At 40.6% G+C, this 17,866-nt stretch overlaps 1 protein-coding gene across 3 annotated transcripts in view; it reads right to left on the reverse strand.

Annotated features, from left to right (window-relative positions):
* Window positions 1-17,866, reverse strand: part of SYNE2 (spectrin repeat containing nuclear envelope protein 2) — a 177,375-nt gene that overhangs the window by 106,217 nt on the left and 53,292 nt on the right. For all 3 annotated transcript variants that reach the window (XM_059850505.1, XM_059850504.1, XM_059850503.1), the window contains 16 exons: window positions 17,118-17,268; window positions 15,177-15,335; window positions 14,311-14,472; window positions 11,845-11,946; window positions 10,408-10,608; window positions 9,292-9,457; window positions 8,467-8,579; window positions 7,515-7,717; window positions 6,981-7,100; window positions 6,586-6,874; window positions 6,061-6,230; window positions 4,425-4,734; window positions 3,575-3,739; window positions 2,406-2,765; window positions 1,771-1,905; window positions 666-827 (listed from right to left, as the gene is read on the reverse strand). In XM_059850505.1, the coding sequence (XP_059706488.1) occupies window positions 666-827; window positions 1,771-1,905; window positions 2,406-2,765; window positions 3,575-3,739; window positions 4,425-4,734; window positions 6,061-6,230; window positions 6,586-6,874; window positions 6,981-7,100; window positions 7,515-7,717; window positions 8,467-8,579; window positions 9,292-9,457; window positions 10,408-10,608; window positions 11,845-11,946; window positions 14,311-14,472; window positions 15,177-15,335; window positions 17,118-17,268 (2,968 nt within the window). The remainder of the gene's footprint in view (window positions 1-665; window positions 828-1,770; window positions 1,906-2,405; window positions 2,766-3,574; window positions 3,740-4,424; window positions 4,735-6,060; window positions 6,231-6,585; window positions 6,875-6,980; window positions 7,101-7,514; window positions 7,718-8,466; window positions 8,580-9,291; window positions 9,458-10,407; window positions 10,609-11,844; window positions 11,947-14,310; window positions 14,473-15,176; window positions 15,336-17,117; window positions 17,269-17,866) is intronic.

Raw genomic sequence — 17,866 nt, forward strand, 5'->3', positions numbered from 1 at the left:
ACAGAGAATGTCTGTTTAGAAACCCAGGCAGGATAATCCTGTGGGTAACCTGGAGATTTGCTGGATGGAGGTTTTAGTATCTCAGAGTTTGCTAAACCAGAAATTCTGAGAAGAGTCTGGCTCTATAACACCTCCCCCTCTTCAGAGAGGGGATGACAGCAACAACACCCCTGTCAGCCTTTTCATCTCCAACAGGAACTTGGCCTCTTCCCACTCATTCTGGCTCCAACTCCTAAAACACTGCTCTGGGTGTCAAAATTCCCCTTGTACCACGGTGCACCACACAGGGCACAGCATCTCAAATGCAGCCTCACACATGCAAAGTAAATATGTAAATAAGAAATCAAGAAAGCAAGTCAAGCACAACAGTATTCAAGCAAAATGGTCACCAGATTTCACAATACATTCAGGTGACCTGGAATGCAATATCCCTTGGAATGATCCTCAGCCAACCACTAAAGAAAAAACCTCCCTCTACACTCATTTTGAATGTACAGGAAAGAAGTGAGTTACCACATCCTAACTATCACATCAGACTAAAGTAGCTCAGTGTTATTTTGAGGCTTTTCTCACTTATTTCTTAGTAGCATCATCCCCACAGCAACTGAACTGGATACAAACACCCTCAAATTCAACCCCTCTGGTGCAATCTCATGTCCAGTTACCTGTGCTGGATGGGTTTTTTCCCTAGATTCATCACTTTCAATACCAACACCATCCTGATGTCTTTCCAGTTCTGCTTCACCTCCCAGAACTGCACTGTCCAGAACATCCTCTTGGAACCTGTCAGCTCTGTCCATATCTGGGTTCTCCTTATCAGCCTCCTCCTGATTTGAGAAATGCAAAATGTTTATAATCAGTCAAAGTCACAGTACAAATTTCCTAAGAAACTTCCCCCTCCACAATCTGTCTACTGTATCTTCAGTTTAGCTTAATGAATGATGGAAGAGGCTCAGGTAACCCAAACCCAGAGAACTGGAAGCCCCTGCTTAGATCAGTTTGCCATACTGGGATCTTACCCACTCTGAAACAGTTTCAGGACAGGGTAAACAGGAATAAGTGCTCACATGATTGTTAATACAGTTCTAGAAGTTTCTGATTTGACACATTTGGTAACTATTGATCTTGCACCTTCTCCAGAAATCCCAGTATGGACAGTTTCCATGGTGATATTTTGATGGTCATCTCTCTATGGTCAGTCAGGTGAATGACAGAGTACTCCAGACCATTCCCTTAGCTTTGCACACATTTACATTTACATTTTTACAAGTAATTTACAGTGTCAGTGTCTTGAGGTCCCATAAAAATCAGCAGTTCCAGATTAGTGACCTCTCATTACCTGCAGTGATGAAACCTCTTAAATTCCTCATTCCTGGGAGTGTTCAAAGCCAGGCTGGATGAGGCTTTGAGGACCTTGGTCTAGTGGAAGATATCCCTGCCCATGGCAGGGTGTTCGAACTAGATGAACTTTAGCACCCTTTGCCCTGAACCATTCTGTGATGGATTTTATGAAATCACAGGTAGATTTGGCATCATGGACAAAGTGGGTCCAAGCCCTGGGGGTTTGCAAAGACCATCACTTTGATCCTTTGCACTCTTCACATGAGCAAGGCTGAGGGGATGATTTGGAGAAAACATAATTTATCATTCCTTTCATCAGATAAGGAAAACATGCCTCCGTAAGCCAAGAAATTTTAAGGGATTACAAATGGATTTCTAATGAACACAGACACATATACACACTTATATTAAAACACATTTGTCAGGTACCTGAGCAGCCTGCCCCAATCTGTCCTTGCTGTGATGGATATCCTGCAATGGGCTGCCTGACAGTACACTGCTTTCCTCCACAACTGGAGCATTCTGCCTCTCTTTCTCAGACATATTTCCATTTACATCTTGACCCTAAGAGAAGTGATAGAAAAGAAAATCTGCTTGTGTTGCCATAAACATTGTATTTTAACATCGAATCTCTGAATGGTAAAAATTATTCTCTCTGAAAACAAACAGGACAAACACTGTGCTGCAGTTCTAAACAAGCCTCTCTGGTTTAAGAGAAGCTCTCAAAGCTCTTAGGCAGAGAGCTTCATCTGCAATTTTTCCATCTCTACAACTTCTTTTGATGTCCTGACTGAGGATACCTGCTCTATTAAGTGGCAAGAGAAAGTGACATGCATATAATTGGAATTGTATTTAAAAGGAAAACTGCTGTTTTAAATATGTTATTGGCTTGTTACAGACTTGCCATAAAAAGTTATGAGAGTTCCTTCCACTTCTTTGATTTATACACTTGTATTTACAGAAGGCTTAACTTCAGTGAAATTAAGGTTGCAATACACAGAAGACATTTGAGATGTCTCTTTAGCCAGCTTTCCATTGTTATTACTGTCAACAAATAAACTCACATCACTCATTTCCAAAGGCTCCTTCAGCTCCACTGCTGTGGGGGTCTCCTCTGCAGAGATTTGAGTATCAGAAGTGATCTGTGTCCCTCTCTTCAGCATTGAATCTGCCTTATCTTCCTTTTGGATTTCATTACCAAACTCATCTTTTAACTCAAGAGCTTCACTGGAAATGTTTTCCTTCTTTTGCTTGACATTTTCAAGTCTTTCTTCCAATCTTTCTTTGTGTTCACTCTGAAGTGTTTCCATCTCATCCTCAATAAACTCCTGCTCTGGTGAAGAGGTGTTTTGTTTAACAGTTTCTCCTAAAACCAAACTTTTCTTTGCCGTGTCTTCACATCGGCTAAGAGGTCCCTGTTGTTCCTTTAAACACGAAGAAAACATTTTAGTTGAAAAGTATCTTCACTCAATATACCTAATGTTAAGATCTAAAATCAACCTCCAAAATCATAAATACTTGTTTTGAACAACAAACCGTGTTGAAAGGTACATGCAGACCTACTTGCTGCAGAAAGTCAATTACCAAACCAATAATTTCATCAGCCATTTTTATGCACACACAACACCTGAAGCTAAAAGCATTATGGTAATAAAATAATCCCATGGCACACAGGGTGGTACATGATGACCCAAGTTCTGAACAGGTAATTCCCCCCTCACCTCCTGTCCCTTTTTCCTTCTTAGATATATAGCAAGTTCTGAAGGACAGGGAATTGCAGTGATCCATATCTGAGCTATGATTGCAGCTTACAGCAGCTCTCTATGCTCACAGCTACAAGACTGATTTCCTCTCTACCAAAGAGCAAAAGAATGTCTACTTATGCATTAAGGATGCTTCTTAAAAATGAACTTGGCTGACTTTTTTTTCAGTTTTTCACACTGGCTAAATTAAAAACACTAATACCAAATTTAATAATCTCTTTCCTCATTATGTCACGAGAGGTAAAAACCAAAAATCCTAACCAACCAAACTGCATGCTTGAACCTTCAGTGCAGCCAATAGTCAAAGTCCCCCCAGTGCATTAAGACTGGTTTGAGTCCTACAATAATCTCAATAAAGGAACATTACATAGTTTTTATTTCAGAAAGGTTTCACAGCTTTCAGTTTGACAACATGAGCAGTTCTCTTTCACAAATGTGATGGGCTCCATAATGCAGAAACTGCAACATACCTGTGATTTCAACTGATTTTGCTCAGCTGATGGTTCTTCCATTGCTGGACCATCACACTCAGCAAGCTCCTCAGAGGCAGTTTTCAGCTCAGTGCTCAGGTCTGTTGTCATATCCTGAACCTGCTGGTGCCCTTGAGCAGGGCTTTCCAATGTCTGCATGATGGCCTAGAAACAAGGAGTTTCTAGGATTAGTCCACCATTATCTCAAACAATCATCCACAGACTGTTACAGCTTTTCCAGGACCTCACCAGCACAACAAACTTGCTTATTTCCCATAGAATATCTGGCTAACCACAGGTTAAACACAAAATCATCTTGCTGTCTTCCCAGCATATCATGGGCTCCATCATGAACAAAATTTTAATGAATAGCAGGAAGCAGAAGGGTTGGAATTTCAAAGAAATGTATTTGTAAAAAGGATGTTTTCTCTTAAAATGGATGAAACATTGGAGACAGAATGCCACACAGGGTACAAATGCAATTTGCACTACCTTGGGTGAAACCAAGAACAAGCAAGATGCTGGAAAAGAATCTTTCAGATGTTTTCCAAATTCATCCTTCCAAAAGGAAGAAAAGCTACTGTGGCTTGAAGAATGTAAGAGCAAATGCTTTGTATTATAGCTATCCAAATCTGTTTATACAGGTACAAAATGTTCTTCACATTTACTTTGGTCTCATTTGTTTCAGTATTTATCCCTCAGAGAGAAAGGGAGGGAGATACTCCCTGCCCTTTTTCAGAGGAACTTCCTCCCCTCCTAGCTTTACCCAAAACCTTCCCACCTGAATGACACCACAGTTGAACAGTGAGAACTACAACCAACAGGAAAGGAAAGAGAGTGAGGTCCCAACCTGGAGCTGGCTGAGCAGATTTTCATGTTGGTGCTTTAATTCTGACCATTCTGCCTCTGTGAAGCAGGGATCAACAGTGTGGCCCTGCAGATGCTCCTTCTGGCTCTTCAATTTGCTAAATTGGGAAGTCAAGGCTTCTGTTTTCTGCAGGAGGTCAGCATAGTTTGCCAGCTGAGCTTGCTTCTCCTCCAAACCAGGCTGAAGGGCAAAAATCTCCTGTTGCTGTTTCTCCAGTTCCATTAGAGCCTGTTTCAGCTCTTCTTTGCTTTGCTCATATTGCTCCCTGTTGCTCTGAAGTTGCTCTTGAGGGCTAAGAAAAAAATGCTGTGTTTAATAGAGTCAAAAAACCAAATGTATTGATTACCTAGAAAATGTCAAAGTGTGAACAAGTCAACCATTAGAACAAACTTTAGTGTACTTTTTTCCCCAGATTTTAAATTACTGATCAGACTGGAATTTTCAAGGTGATGAAAAACACAGAAGTTATTGTAGATGAACTGGACTTAAATGCAGGACAAATGAATAACTCTCTTAAACCTTAACCTATAAGCCCACAGTTTATAGCATCTGAGATGTGATGCTCTGTATTCTTCTGCTTTTCACTGCAGAAATTCTGTTAGAAAAACTACAATATGGTTATGAATTTGCTTTCCTAGACTTGCCATGACAGCCTCCTGAAAGGGAATGTTCTGTAGAAGAAACACATCACATTTAGTTGGGCGGGGGAGTGTTTTAGAGATCCAGACAACAAAACCAGCACACGCAATATGGGGTATGTGAGTACAAGCCAGTGATTACTTGCCTGACCTTTACATTGGATTTCTCTTTGTGTGCTTTATAAGCATGCTGATCTGCTGCAGGTGAACAGGTTGCATTTGTCCACAGGAAGTATGCAATGAGACAGAAGTAACATTTGTATGTTCACATTTAGTGATGGAGCTCAGATATCTTCCAGATGGAACTTAAATGCCAACATTGGAAAATGTGATCCCACACAAACAAATCCAAATAAACAGCCTGGATATAATTCTGTTAAGTACAGCAGGATAATTGAGGACAAAAGCAAAGCTTAATTGTTCTGGGTTCTGCCCCTCAAGATTCATATTTTTTGGCAAATAAACAAAGCACAGCCTCACATACATGAAGTGCTCTTGCATCAAGTTCCCTGTTCCAGCCCCTCACTGCTGTTCCTGAGGTGCATCTGCTGTTCACAAGCCTGATCCTGCAAGGTCCTGAGCATCTCTTCAGGCATGCAGAGCACCTCCTCTGCTGTCTTTAACAGGGTGAACAGCTCTTCATTCTGCTGTGCTGGATCCAACACAGCCACAATGTTCCATCCTCCTGAGCGCCTCTTGTGCTGGTTTTACTGAGAGCTCAATAGTAACAAGAGGACACAGAAGATTCTCTGGCTATTCATGACCACATCAGAAAGTATCTCTGGCTATTCCCCACCTGACCATTCAGGCCAAACTGTCACCTGCCCCTCCACAACTCTGCAGAAATACAACTGTTTGTGTGGGTATCTCGTTCTGCCCCCAAGGAACAGTAAGTAAATTGAATGGATGCAGGAAGAAGAGGAAAAAAATCAATATAGAAGTAAGTGATCTCCAATGCCTCTTGGTAAATCCCACATTACCTGCTATATTCAGTGACCAGCTGACAGAGGTTTTCCCACTTTTTCTGGAGCTCAGAAATAGTCTGCTGAACCTCTGGCTTCTTATTTTTCTCATTTCTCAACACAGTGTCTCCTAGAGCCACCATGCTCTGTATTTTGGCCTCACCTTCATCTTTGAGACTTGTGATTTCCTATATTAAACAAGAAGCAGAAGCAGTGCATATACAATTTTTTTTGGTTACAAAATAAAAGGTATTACTGTAAATTTTTTTCATACTTTTCACACTGTTGTTCAAGTCTTCTTCTAATATATTACATAGCTGACACATAAAGAGATAGATATCTAATTTTCAAAGTCTGGGACAATTAAACTGACTTATTAATTATTCTCTACAAAGAAGACTCATATTGTGCTGACAACTTAAAAAAAAGCTCAAATGACAAAACTCCAGGCCACAAGCAGTGGCAGTATCTTTCAGGAGGTACTGACTCATCAAGCTTAAGCTTGAGGTGGAAGGTGAAAAAGGAATATATTTACCACAATACCTTTATCTGATTAATCCTTTCATCTGATGGCAACTCACTTCCTTGTGAACTCATTTGATTAAGAGCCTCCTCAAGCTTTTTGATCCAGCAAGAAACATCCTGGGCAAGGTCTTCAAAATTCTGTCTTTCCACTGGAAGTCTCTCAGTATTCCCTGCCATTTCGCTGACACGTGTTATCAGTGCATGGTACCTGCTGATAAGGTTACTGGCTTCTGAAAGGGTTTCATATTCTGTCAGCCCAGCCTCCCCCAAGGAATTTGACAGCTGAGCCAGGGAGTCAAATGGTTTCCTGAAAAATAAAAAAAAAAAATTAATCAACAATCTATTTCTTGCAACAACATGGAACAATCTCGTTTAGAAGACAGTTCTTAGAAAAAGACCAAAAACCCCAATACCTCTGCATTAACAGTGTTTTATAGACATCTTCAAGGTCGCTATCATCTTTATTGATCCCTTTTACTTTTTCCTCCTGAGCAGAGAGCCATTCTTTCAAAGCCATGCTGCTTTCTTCAAGGCTAAAGGAGGTACAAATAGAGACTCAGGTCAAAATAAGAGGCATCATATGGCTAAAACCTGCTGGCAGCAGTGTTTTGCTGAAAAAATAACAGAAATATGTTATTAAGAATAAAATAAAAACAATATAAAATATGTTATTAAAAATAACAGAAATATGTCTGATCAAGCAAAATTTTAAATATGAGCCTAATTTTAACTATCTCTTTTCATGTCACTGAAATTGTCCATAGTTTCCATACAGGTCTGCTATGAAATTGAAAAAGCAACCCATATGCAACATACAACAAAACATTTGATTAAAATACCATCTCTTGTAAAAAGAAGGGTTGCTTGCCACTCTCTATGGCTGTTTAATAATGAATCATCTGATACCACTTGTGATTAAAATGTCAGACACAAGAATAGCTCCCTACCTGCTGAGCTGCTGGAGAGAGGCACCAAGCTCCTGTTCCCTTTTCTGACATTTGGAGATCAACCTCTGCAGCTCTGCCTCCTGATCCCTCACACGACTGCTGAGGTGGTTAATGCTGGCTTTGGGCAAGTAAGGCTTCACTTTATTCAGTAAAGCTTTAACCTCTTGGATGTCTCTATCTCTGCCTTCAGATGTTAGAAAGTGCTGAAAAAGAACACAAACAAGATCCATTTGTTAGATTTGCTACAGTGTAATAGATATTTATGTTACAAGAGCTTTTCAGCTCCTGTTATCTCCATGAGTATTTTTTTCCCAGCAATTTCAGCTCCAGAAAAAGAATTTATGTTAATTCCCAGTTTGCTGACTATTGCACATGTAAATGGAAAAGCTGCTGTTTGTAAAATAAGGAGAAAGTGGAACTGATGACTCGTTTTCTCTACAGCACTGGTACACACAGAAACAGGCAAGCAGCATCCAAATCTAGCACTGACATCACTCTATCTCCTTCTGCTGCTTAACTGTGATTGCTTCTTGCAGATGTTGTGGCTTTTCCATCTGTTTTCTGTTCATTCTGTCTGATTTGGAGAGAAAATCTTGCTACAACAAATTAAACGCAAATTTTTTTCACATTTGAGTCCATTGGGGTCAGAATTTCATGCTACTCTCTACATACTTGACTTTCTGCAACCTTGCACACTGAAGTATTTGGTCAAGGTCCACTGCCTCTCATTTGCCCAAGCTGTCTGAACTTGAACACTGACACTTCGTTTCAATTAAGTTTTATTTTCACTGCCCTTATTTTCCTAATGCTTTAAGTTACATGAGACGTTCCTTCAGCCTCCAGTTATAAAACTACTGCAGGTGAATTCAGTCCCAAGAATAGCCTCATAGGTGAAAAGAGCAACACTGCAAGAACAATCAGCTTTAGAAATTACAGTATTTTAATACTTTACCTTTAGCCTCTGTAGTCTTTCTTCCAGTATGGCTTTTGTTTCTGAGGGCTCAAAGCAGTCCTTCAGAGACAGCTGAGTGCTGCTGAACCAGTCATTAAAATTCTTGCACTGACCTGGAAAAAAAAAGGTACATTCCATTTTTTTTCATTAACTGCATTCTGTAAAAGAAAATCCTATTTAACATGCAGATTTCAGACAATTTACAATTACATTTATCAGTGCTACTGTCAAAGGTTGCTTTTTACTACAGAACATGTGACTGAAAATGCTGCAGCTCTTTTTTTTTTTTTAGCTAACATCAGCCAACACACACAGCAGTTTGGGTAAACAAGACCTGGAATAGCCTAGTGGAAACCTTTCTCATTTCCACACAGATTAATACCATTTTAAAAAAATTTGAAAACACAAGACTATCTTTGGGACAAATTTCCCACCTGCATAATCCTCTGTCTGCTTAAAGCAAAGAGTAATAGCACCATTTATTCTCATAACTAATTTTAAATAAAAAACAACTGGAAAAAATTAAAACATTGGATTTCTATATTTTTAAATTAAAAACTCTAATATTTGTTCCTGAATTATGCTTTACACTTCTTTTATCTAATTTTTTAAAAGCAAAAATAAGAAACCAAATACTTTGATTCAGACTGAGTTGTTTTCTGGGATCAAAATCCATTTTTCTGCAAATCTTTATCTTCCTCAGAACCCTGAAGAAGTCTGAGATATCAAAGCAGTTTCAGACACCTAAACAATTAATTGCACAACCTTTAAGTAATTGTGGTGGTCAAACCTGTAAAGGTAAATAATTGAAATGTGTTCACTTACGATTCAAAACACCCATAAAGTGATCTTGAAGCACGTGTTTCTTGCTATTGAATAAATCAGTGACACATTTAAGCTGCTTATTTAATTCATCCACATCAGGACAATCTGTCTCTTCCTGGAGTAATGCCACAAGGTGCTCCTGTTGCAAAATTTTCTGGTGTATCTCCTAAGGTTAAAAAAAAACCCAAACAACAAAGCAGAAGCAGCTTTAAAAGCTAAGTTTTGAAGGCCAAGCAGAGGTTCAGTGTTCAGAGCTGCTTTAGTACAAACTAGAGTTTTGCAAAAGTGTTTAGCACTTCCTGTGTGTCAAAACAATTTCTTTAATTATGCTGGCATTAGCAAGGCCATCAGTTGGTAGGTATAAGCACTAAACTCTCCTTGAGCAGTGTGTGTACACCTGTATGCACAATTAACCCCTCAGAACAGATATGTGAATAGTGCCATTGTATGTTCCAGAGCATGTAATACTTACAAACTATAATGTCTCAGCTGCCATAGGCATTATTCCACCCCCAAAATTCCTTATTCTGTCTGTCAAGACCCTGTGGGCTCAAAGGTAACTTAGAGGCAGCTAGAGAATTAATTAAAAACTCTGTCTTTCCTCCATGGCTGTGATTTCACTTTCCCAAACACTAAAGCTCTGACACCCACAATGCACATAATCCACTCGCTGCTCCACAGGAGGTTTAAATCTTGCCAGTCTAAGCCTCCAAGCTCAGGTTTCAGCAAATACTAGGCTGAAATTGCCTACTGGGAGCTCCCCTTGCAGCCAGGCTCAGGTGGCACAAAGGCATCCTCTGTGTATTACCCAGGCTTGGAGAACAGACAGTCCAAACAAGCACTACTGCCTGAACATATCCTGGGTGGCAATATTACTACTGTGCCTAGGATTAACCATTTCCAACAGCTGCAAGGGTTAAATATATCTGATAATTCCAGGAAAAAGAGGCTTTTCTTCCATGTTTCTAGCAGCTTAAGGAAATATTCAAGCCAGGCTCTTAACTTGAGTTATTCCAGCAGTCTACAATTTACACAGGATGAACACTTATGAACACTTGACCAAGAGAGAAATTATGAACAAATATATAAAATATACACAAATCTGTGGCATGTTACCTCTAGTTTAGTAAAGATCTCTAAGGTGTCTGAAGGAGATAAAGCTTTGAGAAGTGATTCAGTCATTCCAATCTGTGTCTTGGCCAGATCAAGGTCTCCTTTCAGCTCTGCTGTATTCACAGTGAGTTCACTGGTCCCTCGCTTGGCTGACAAGAGCTCTTTTATTAGCTCCATTTTCTGCACAACAGATGATCTGATGACCTTAAAATTGGAAATAAACATACATCAATTATACTGGATTGATTTCCCAGAACATTACAAAAATCTATGATAGACATAAAAAGAAATTAAGTGATCTGAAGTCCCGATGTTTCAATTACAGATTGTTTTGATTTGTTTCCCTCCCACTCCAGAAACTGAAAAATATTTAAGTATTGCTTTTCTGAGGAGAAGTGATCTCAGCTCATCTTTATTAGCAGTTTTATGGTGCTGTTCTATTTTATTTATCAATCTCTCCAGTGCCTACTCTGAGCTTCAGCTGCCATGAAAAAGAGGGTTGCAGCTCTCTCTGTAACACACACCCCCCTACAGTGATTCCACTGGGGAAAATTCCCCACAATAACTCAAAAAAAGGCCAGCAGAGAGGCTGGGAGCTCTGGCTTGAGACTGTTCACTAAGGAGCAACAGGTGCTGAACTCATGCATCCTGGACTTGCATGAGGCAGCAGCTGGGTGGGATCACGTGGGAACCCCACCCCAGGGACTCAGGGTGCTCTCGAGGAGCACAGCACGCACAGCACAAGGTTGCTGAATCCTTCCCTAAGCTCCTTAGATCACTTCACCCAGTGAAACTGCTCAGAGTTCACTGCCTGCTGAGGATAAACACAGAAATAGCTGAACAGGGTCAAGCTCAAGGTGCATCTGACAGACACTGTGAGAGGATGATTACAAAACTGTTTTAGGAGCAATGGAAGCTAACACGGTCTTAAACAAGAATTTATTCTTTGCTGTGTGAAGCTAACACAGAAAGATGAAGATTTCCTTGTGATACCCCAAAGGAAAACCTCACTCTGTGCAAGAAACTCCACATTACCAAACTACATTGTGAAGGCAAAAGCAGAGTTTAAAACCAACAGTCAGTAAAGCTGAGTTCCTGGGATCCCCAAAGGGGTGATGAGGTCCATTGTGCCCTGGTGTCGACCAACAGCTAAACACCAGATAGCACTGATATCAGCCTCTTTGGGCAGGGCCAAGGGCCTAAAAAGGCTCAGAAGTGAGAAAGACCTTTGTGTTTAAAATGACAAGTTTGGTTCTACCAACATTTAGCAGCCTGAGAGGTACAACAAATGAAATACCACTGCCCACTGGCAACAAAATACCTCCAACTGTCCTTGAGCAGATATAAGTGAAACCAGTATCTGACTGTGGCAAAGGCAATACTAGAAGCAGGGCTATAGTAAGGAGGACTGGTGTATCAGCTGTAAAAGCTCCTCTGTACCTGTAGCTCCAATGGAGGTTCATTACTATTCAGAAGTTCTTCTATCTCAGCCACCGTGGTGTCGAATTTTTGGAGTTTCTGTTCTTGGGCCCGTAAGCATGCCTAAAGGTGGAAAAAACACATTGGTAACTGTGCTTCCCTCCAAATTAATGCTCTATGTTTACGTTAGAAAATGATATTAAAATATTCTGATTATGCATTTTGGTGCATAGAGGTGTCACCATTTGTTCATTTTCCTGATTTTTATTTTTGTAATTAAGCAATTTTGTATTCGAGACAGAAACACCCTGTTGCTCAGGCAAAGAAGCTGATAATGCAAATTAGCGTATATTTAAGAACCTTAATTATTTTGCTTCAAGTAAATTTGCAGGAAAATAATTTTAATTTTGCATTTATGTCTTGCTACTTCTACTAAAAGGGATATTCTCAGATGCCATAGATTTCAAGTCAAGAATTGGCATCCTGATGGCACGTGCTTTGGTATGGAAGTGATAAAATACAACACAGGCAATAAGCACTTTTTAAATGTAAATCCTTTGCATATGAAAAGACCTCCACTCATTTCAATGTATTTTAGAACAAGTCAGTGATGTGAAGGTAAAAAGCCAGATTCAGCTTATGAACAGGATAATGACATTGTCTCATATTCCCAAATTGATATTCCAAGCTCTCTGAGGACAAAGCCTTCCTTTTGTAGTCTCTGTAAAAGCAATCATCAAAACCCATTCACGCACTGCAGCCCTTAAAAGAGTTTGCATTTGCATACAGGCTACAGAGGAAAGCAGAACTTCTCTCACATTTTTTATATATACTGAAATTATCCTTAAATACACAGCCCAATAATCCACTGCTCTGCTCTTTTGTGACAAGCTCCCTAAAAACACATGCACCAGTGCTCACAAAGGACCCTGGGTTCCAACCCTGTGCAATGTGATACACATTGCAACAGCTGGGGATCTTTTTGGAGTTAATATCAATGCAGAGAAGGTTCAGCATCAACAAAAAAAGAGCAATAATAAAGTGATAAATGAACCTGATGCCCTCTGCACTTGGAATCGTTTCACAAAAATTCAAATGCATTGGTTTCAGTTTTCTCTCTTTCTGTTCTGCTTTGTAATAATTGCTCAGGGGAACTTGGTTTCTGTATCTCTTGCCCTCTTCTCCCTCCTCTTTTGAGACTTATCTCTCACAAGAACGCAGCAGAATAACCTTAGTGTAGCCACCTTCAGCACAGCCCTTCCTAAGGGGGAGAAGAGTCACGCTGGGGGCACAGTCACATCACACTGGACTTGAGCAGTTTCCAGGTAACAAAATTGCCCTAAAGATGCATTTTCCAGCTGGTGCATTTTTACTGGAGCCTCCAGGGACCTAAACTACTCCAGGAAAATTCTGACAACACAACGGCAGAGACAACAATGATGTGCAAAATATCCACTGCTGCACAGTGGATATGCCACTGTTTCCTGGTGAAGATCCATACACAAAGAGCACCTTGGCCTTTCACTTCTCTGCAAACTAAAGCAAATGAGCAGTGCTAACAGTAGGAGGAAAGCTGCAAACAACCATAATAAAAACCAGGCCATTTGTAGCTTGTAAACACTGAGGAAAAACTGCCTGCAAATTTTCAAACAAGAGGATATGAGATGTATTTATGTCTCAATCACTCCGTTTCAAAAGCAGGAAATAATTTTTGGCTTAGGAGACATTGGTTATGACCACAATGAAGCAGCACAGCTGGTCCATTTTGGCCCTAAAGTTAGAAATTAAAATATTCACCCCCATATATGAAGCTTTCAATGGCACAGACCTAGTGCATGTGTTTTTACACCCAGCTGCACCCTGACACCAAGAATTAACTGTATAATATATACAGTTAATTCTTGGTGAATTAATATAATCTGTGCCAAAGGGGCATGGGCAGCCCAGGCTCTGCTGCTGCCTACCCATGTGCAGCCCCTGGAGATGCTCTGCAGCCACTCTCTGTTGAGGCTGCAAAAAGTTACAGTGAGGAACACAGCGGGACAGGGGGAAAATAAACCACCTCTGAAACCTCTCCTTGAGCTGTGCTTTGCCCAGCTGTCCCAGAGGCTCCAGTATCTTCAATGACAGGCCACTTCTACGTGGAAAACTAATCATTAGCCTATACACACTCTTTTCTTTCTTCTCTGTGCACTGCTGCACTCCAGGCTACAGCCTTCCAGGCCTTCTCTTTGCTCCATCTTTGTACAGCACTCGCAGTGTTGCATTGATTGACAACCATTTACTACACACATACACTATCTGTGCCTGAGTTTTCCAAGACCTGTATCCCCAAATAAAAGTAATATCCTTAGTGCAACCACCCATGCAGATACAACTGCAAATGTTACAACTTCCTACGCTGGTCTGTGCAGCATGCATGTTCATAGCCCAAAGCCTGTATCAGTATAGTATAAAGGAAAGGTAAAAAATTGCCATTTAAATTACCTTCAACTGGGTGAGGTCCTCCTCAGTCAGGCAATGGTCTTCTGCATTCTTGAGTTCTTCATTTGCCCAAGCTTCAATTGTGTCAGATAAATTCAGGAGTTTGTCCCACAAAGCCTGAGCTCTCCCCAGATTATCACAGTAATTTTCAGTCTTTTCATTGATCTACCACGAGATTGATAGGCAGAAAACACACACAGATTTCAAAAAATGTTGAGTTATATTCCAAAAGCAAAAGCAACACAAGAAAATCAGAGTGAGATGAAACCACCCACAAAAACAAGAGCGGAAAATGGGGGGAAAAAAAAAATCTCATGTCTTCACAGTGAACTGGTCATGGAGAAGATACTTAAATCCCTGCCACACATGTCACCAAACACACCAATCACAACAGCAGCTTGCTAGTTTTAAGGCAGGTTTAGGAAGGAGCCTTGCTCATTAATGTTTATCTACTCCCAGTAAATACCATTTAATCTCAGTATTGATGCACTGCTTAGATCGACAGTGGCAAACATTTCCCACCAAAAGCATCAGCACTATAATTTTCCAGATTTGTCTCCAAAGTCTAAATCCATAGAAGTTGTTATGGAAGCTTAGAGATTCATGTAGAAAACACAAATATTTCCTTTTCTGCATTTTCTAGAATTATTTACTGCCAAGGAGTACAGACAATATAAATCACTTGAGAGATCAGAAACATTATATCCATAGATACTCTGCAAGCTTTGCTCTGGTAAACACTTGGATTTATGTCTTAAGAATCCCTGCCATATTGCACTTAATTTATTTGAAATATTACACCCACATCAGAATCAATTACTATAATGCATAACAGATAAGACCACCCTGATAATTTACTTTTTACATACATCCAGCCATCTGTCCACAATAATGTTAGCCTCATTCTCAAACAGAGGCTCCTCAAAGCTTCTCATTTTATTCAGCTGGAATTGCAGGTTTTTGCAGATCTGATTTATTTTGTCTACATCTTCAGAGTGATCGTTAAATTCCTCTTTTGCCTCTTCAATCTGTGAAAAAAACCCACATGTATATTTGTGAGCATATTTGCTTATGATTGTTTATTCAGCAAAATATTTTTAAACTGATTTGCTGGGTTTTTTGGTTTTTTTTTTTTTTTTTTTTGCTTAGAGAAACAACAGCACTACACAAAATAATCTATTTTATACAATATGATGAGACTGGGAATGCATTCTGTGTTGTTTTATCCCTGCCATGCTGACAGGAATATTTCCCTGTTAGAAATCAATATCATTCTGTTATTGGCTGCAGAACAGCTGAGTGAGTAGGAATATGGACAATTTATTTCTAAGAGAGCCAAAACCACGGTTTGCTTTTAAAGTCCTAAGTGCCAGATCCAAGGGGACTGTACATCCACACACAGAACCTTGATTACAGAGATAAACAATGTAGAGTGTGATAATAATCTGAGCTACTATTACAGCTGCACTCTGAACCCCAGGTTTTGAACTATTAACAGAAAAAAGCTTAAATCCAATTTAAACACAGACACTGTCAAATTTGTCACAGCCAGAAAGTGAAATGTCTCTTTCTCCTACTTTCTATTTAAACACCAAGCTGCTTCTTTGTGTTTCATTGGAATGTCAGTGTTTACAAACAACATGGAAGCTTCCTGGAAAAGAAACACTGACCTCTAGTGCTAGGCACCTTGATATTAACAGCTCTCTCCTTATTTCCCACAGACATCCTGGGAAATTACTTGTTCTCATACCAACCCCACTGGGCACTGAGCTCAGGGGTGGGATGGCAGAGCTGCTCTCACAAACCAGAAGAAAGAAGAGGACTTTCCCTGCTATTATTTTGTATTATTCTATATAAGAAATCATCAGCACTCAAGGACATGCCTGGACTGTGCCACAGCAATTTCAGACCAGAGCTCTGGGAGTGGGAATTGCAGAGCTCAGGGTGAGAAGGGAGGGTTGTTCCCAGAGAGGGGTCTCCATAAAGCAGGGGCTGGGATGTGCAGGCAATGCCCTCCCTTGCAGCAGGAGCCCAGGTGATACAAGGTGGCCCAAGTCTCACTGGAGGGACCAAGAAGAGACCCTGCCTTAGCTAAAGGGGCCTGGCACAAGCAGACACCATCCCACTGCCTCAGGAAAACACCACTTACATTCCTTCTTAAATCTAACCAGCCCAGGCACTGCCTGAGAGCAAACACTCCTATGGGTGCTATGGGTGATGTCTCACCAGAAAGCCTAAAGAGAGGATCTGAACCAGTTACATAATCCAGGATATATGAAACCTGTGCAGTAAAATGGTCATGATGGCCGTGCTGCTGCTCACTAATCTGTTAACCATGGACAACTATTCCAGTAGCTGTATTCACTTAGCCAAGAAGCTGGCTGTCACATTTCTGACAGAAAAGGTAGAAAACTTTAAGCTAAATGAAGAGGTGTCCAGCAGTACCTGCTCATTCAGTATGAGTAGCTCATCAAGTAATGTAAAAGCTACTGCAAATGTTTAACTGCTGTCACAGCTTGGAGCAAAAAGACAGGACTTAATCTCTTCTTCATACTAGATCCTAGTTCTTCCATGGGGTTTGGTTTAGTTTTTGTAATCCCTCTCCATTACCAAGACTTTGATTCACTACAAAAAACAGCCTTAAATCTACTTAAAACAAAAATATGGAGTCCCTAAAGGTATTTTGGAAGCCAAAGTGAAAACACGGCCTTAACATCTGCCCTGAAGGCTGAGGGTACAAGGGCAACCCTGCATCTGAATGCTCCCAGGAAAGGCTTTTCTTTCCTTTCCACTAAGTTCTTGTTACTCACCTTTGCTATTAGTCTGTTCAAATTCTCCTTCCCCATGTAAGAAGTTTGCTGGGAAAGCACAATCTCCTGTTTCTGGATGATGCTGGTCAGACTCGTTTTGCAGCTTTGATACTGCTTCAGGAGCTCCAGAACCCTTGCACACTGTTCCTGGCTATTAAAAAAAGATTATTTAGGGGGTAAGCATAAACCTGCAGCCTGAACGTCCTGTCTGCTCCCTTCTGTATTCACACACGTGGGAAGTTTGACAACCAGGTTTGGATGAGAGAAAAGGAGTGATGAACTGTACCAGTCTTAAATCCTGCAATAATGTGTGAGACCTGTGTGCTATCCAGACAGTTTCTGGAACCAGAAACACCCTTCACCATCATATGCCTCTGATCCACATTTAGCTGTGATGAGCAGCTGTGTTCATATGATCCTCTCCACCTGAGAGGTGAGCTCAGTCACCAGTAACTGAAGCATCATGTGCAGAGCTCACAGCAGCTTGGATGGTGGACATCAGCCCATCCTTCAGTGGGGTATGAAAACAGGTTAGTCCCACCTGTGCAAGCCATGAGAATTAACCAGAGCTGTGCCACTCCATGCAAAACCTCTGGGCATCTTCAAAAACCACATTTGAAGCACAGATACCCTGGGCAATCAACCACAGCCTCTCCCAGTCCCCTTTCTCACAGAATTATCAAACCAAGCTCCCTTTATTTTGCTGCATAAGAGACTGTTTTCCCAGCTGTCCTTTTCCATTTGTTTCA

Source organism: Haemorhous mexicanus, chromosome 6, assembly GCF_027477595.1.
Source record: "Haemorhous mexicanus isolate bHaeMex1 chromosome 6, bHaeMex1.pri, whole genome shotgun sequence".
NCBI classification, from domain to species: Eukaryota; Metazoa; Chordata; class Aves; order Passeriformes; family Fringillidae; genus Haemorhous; species Haemorhous mexicanus.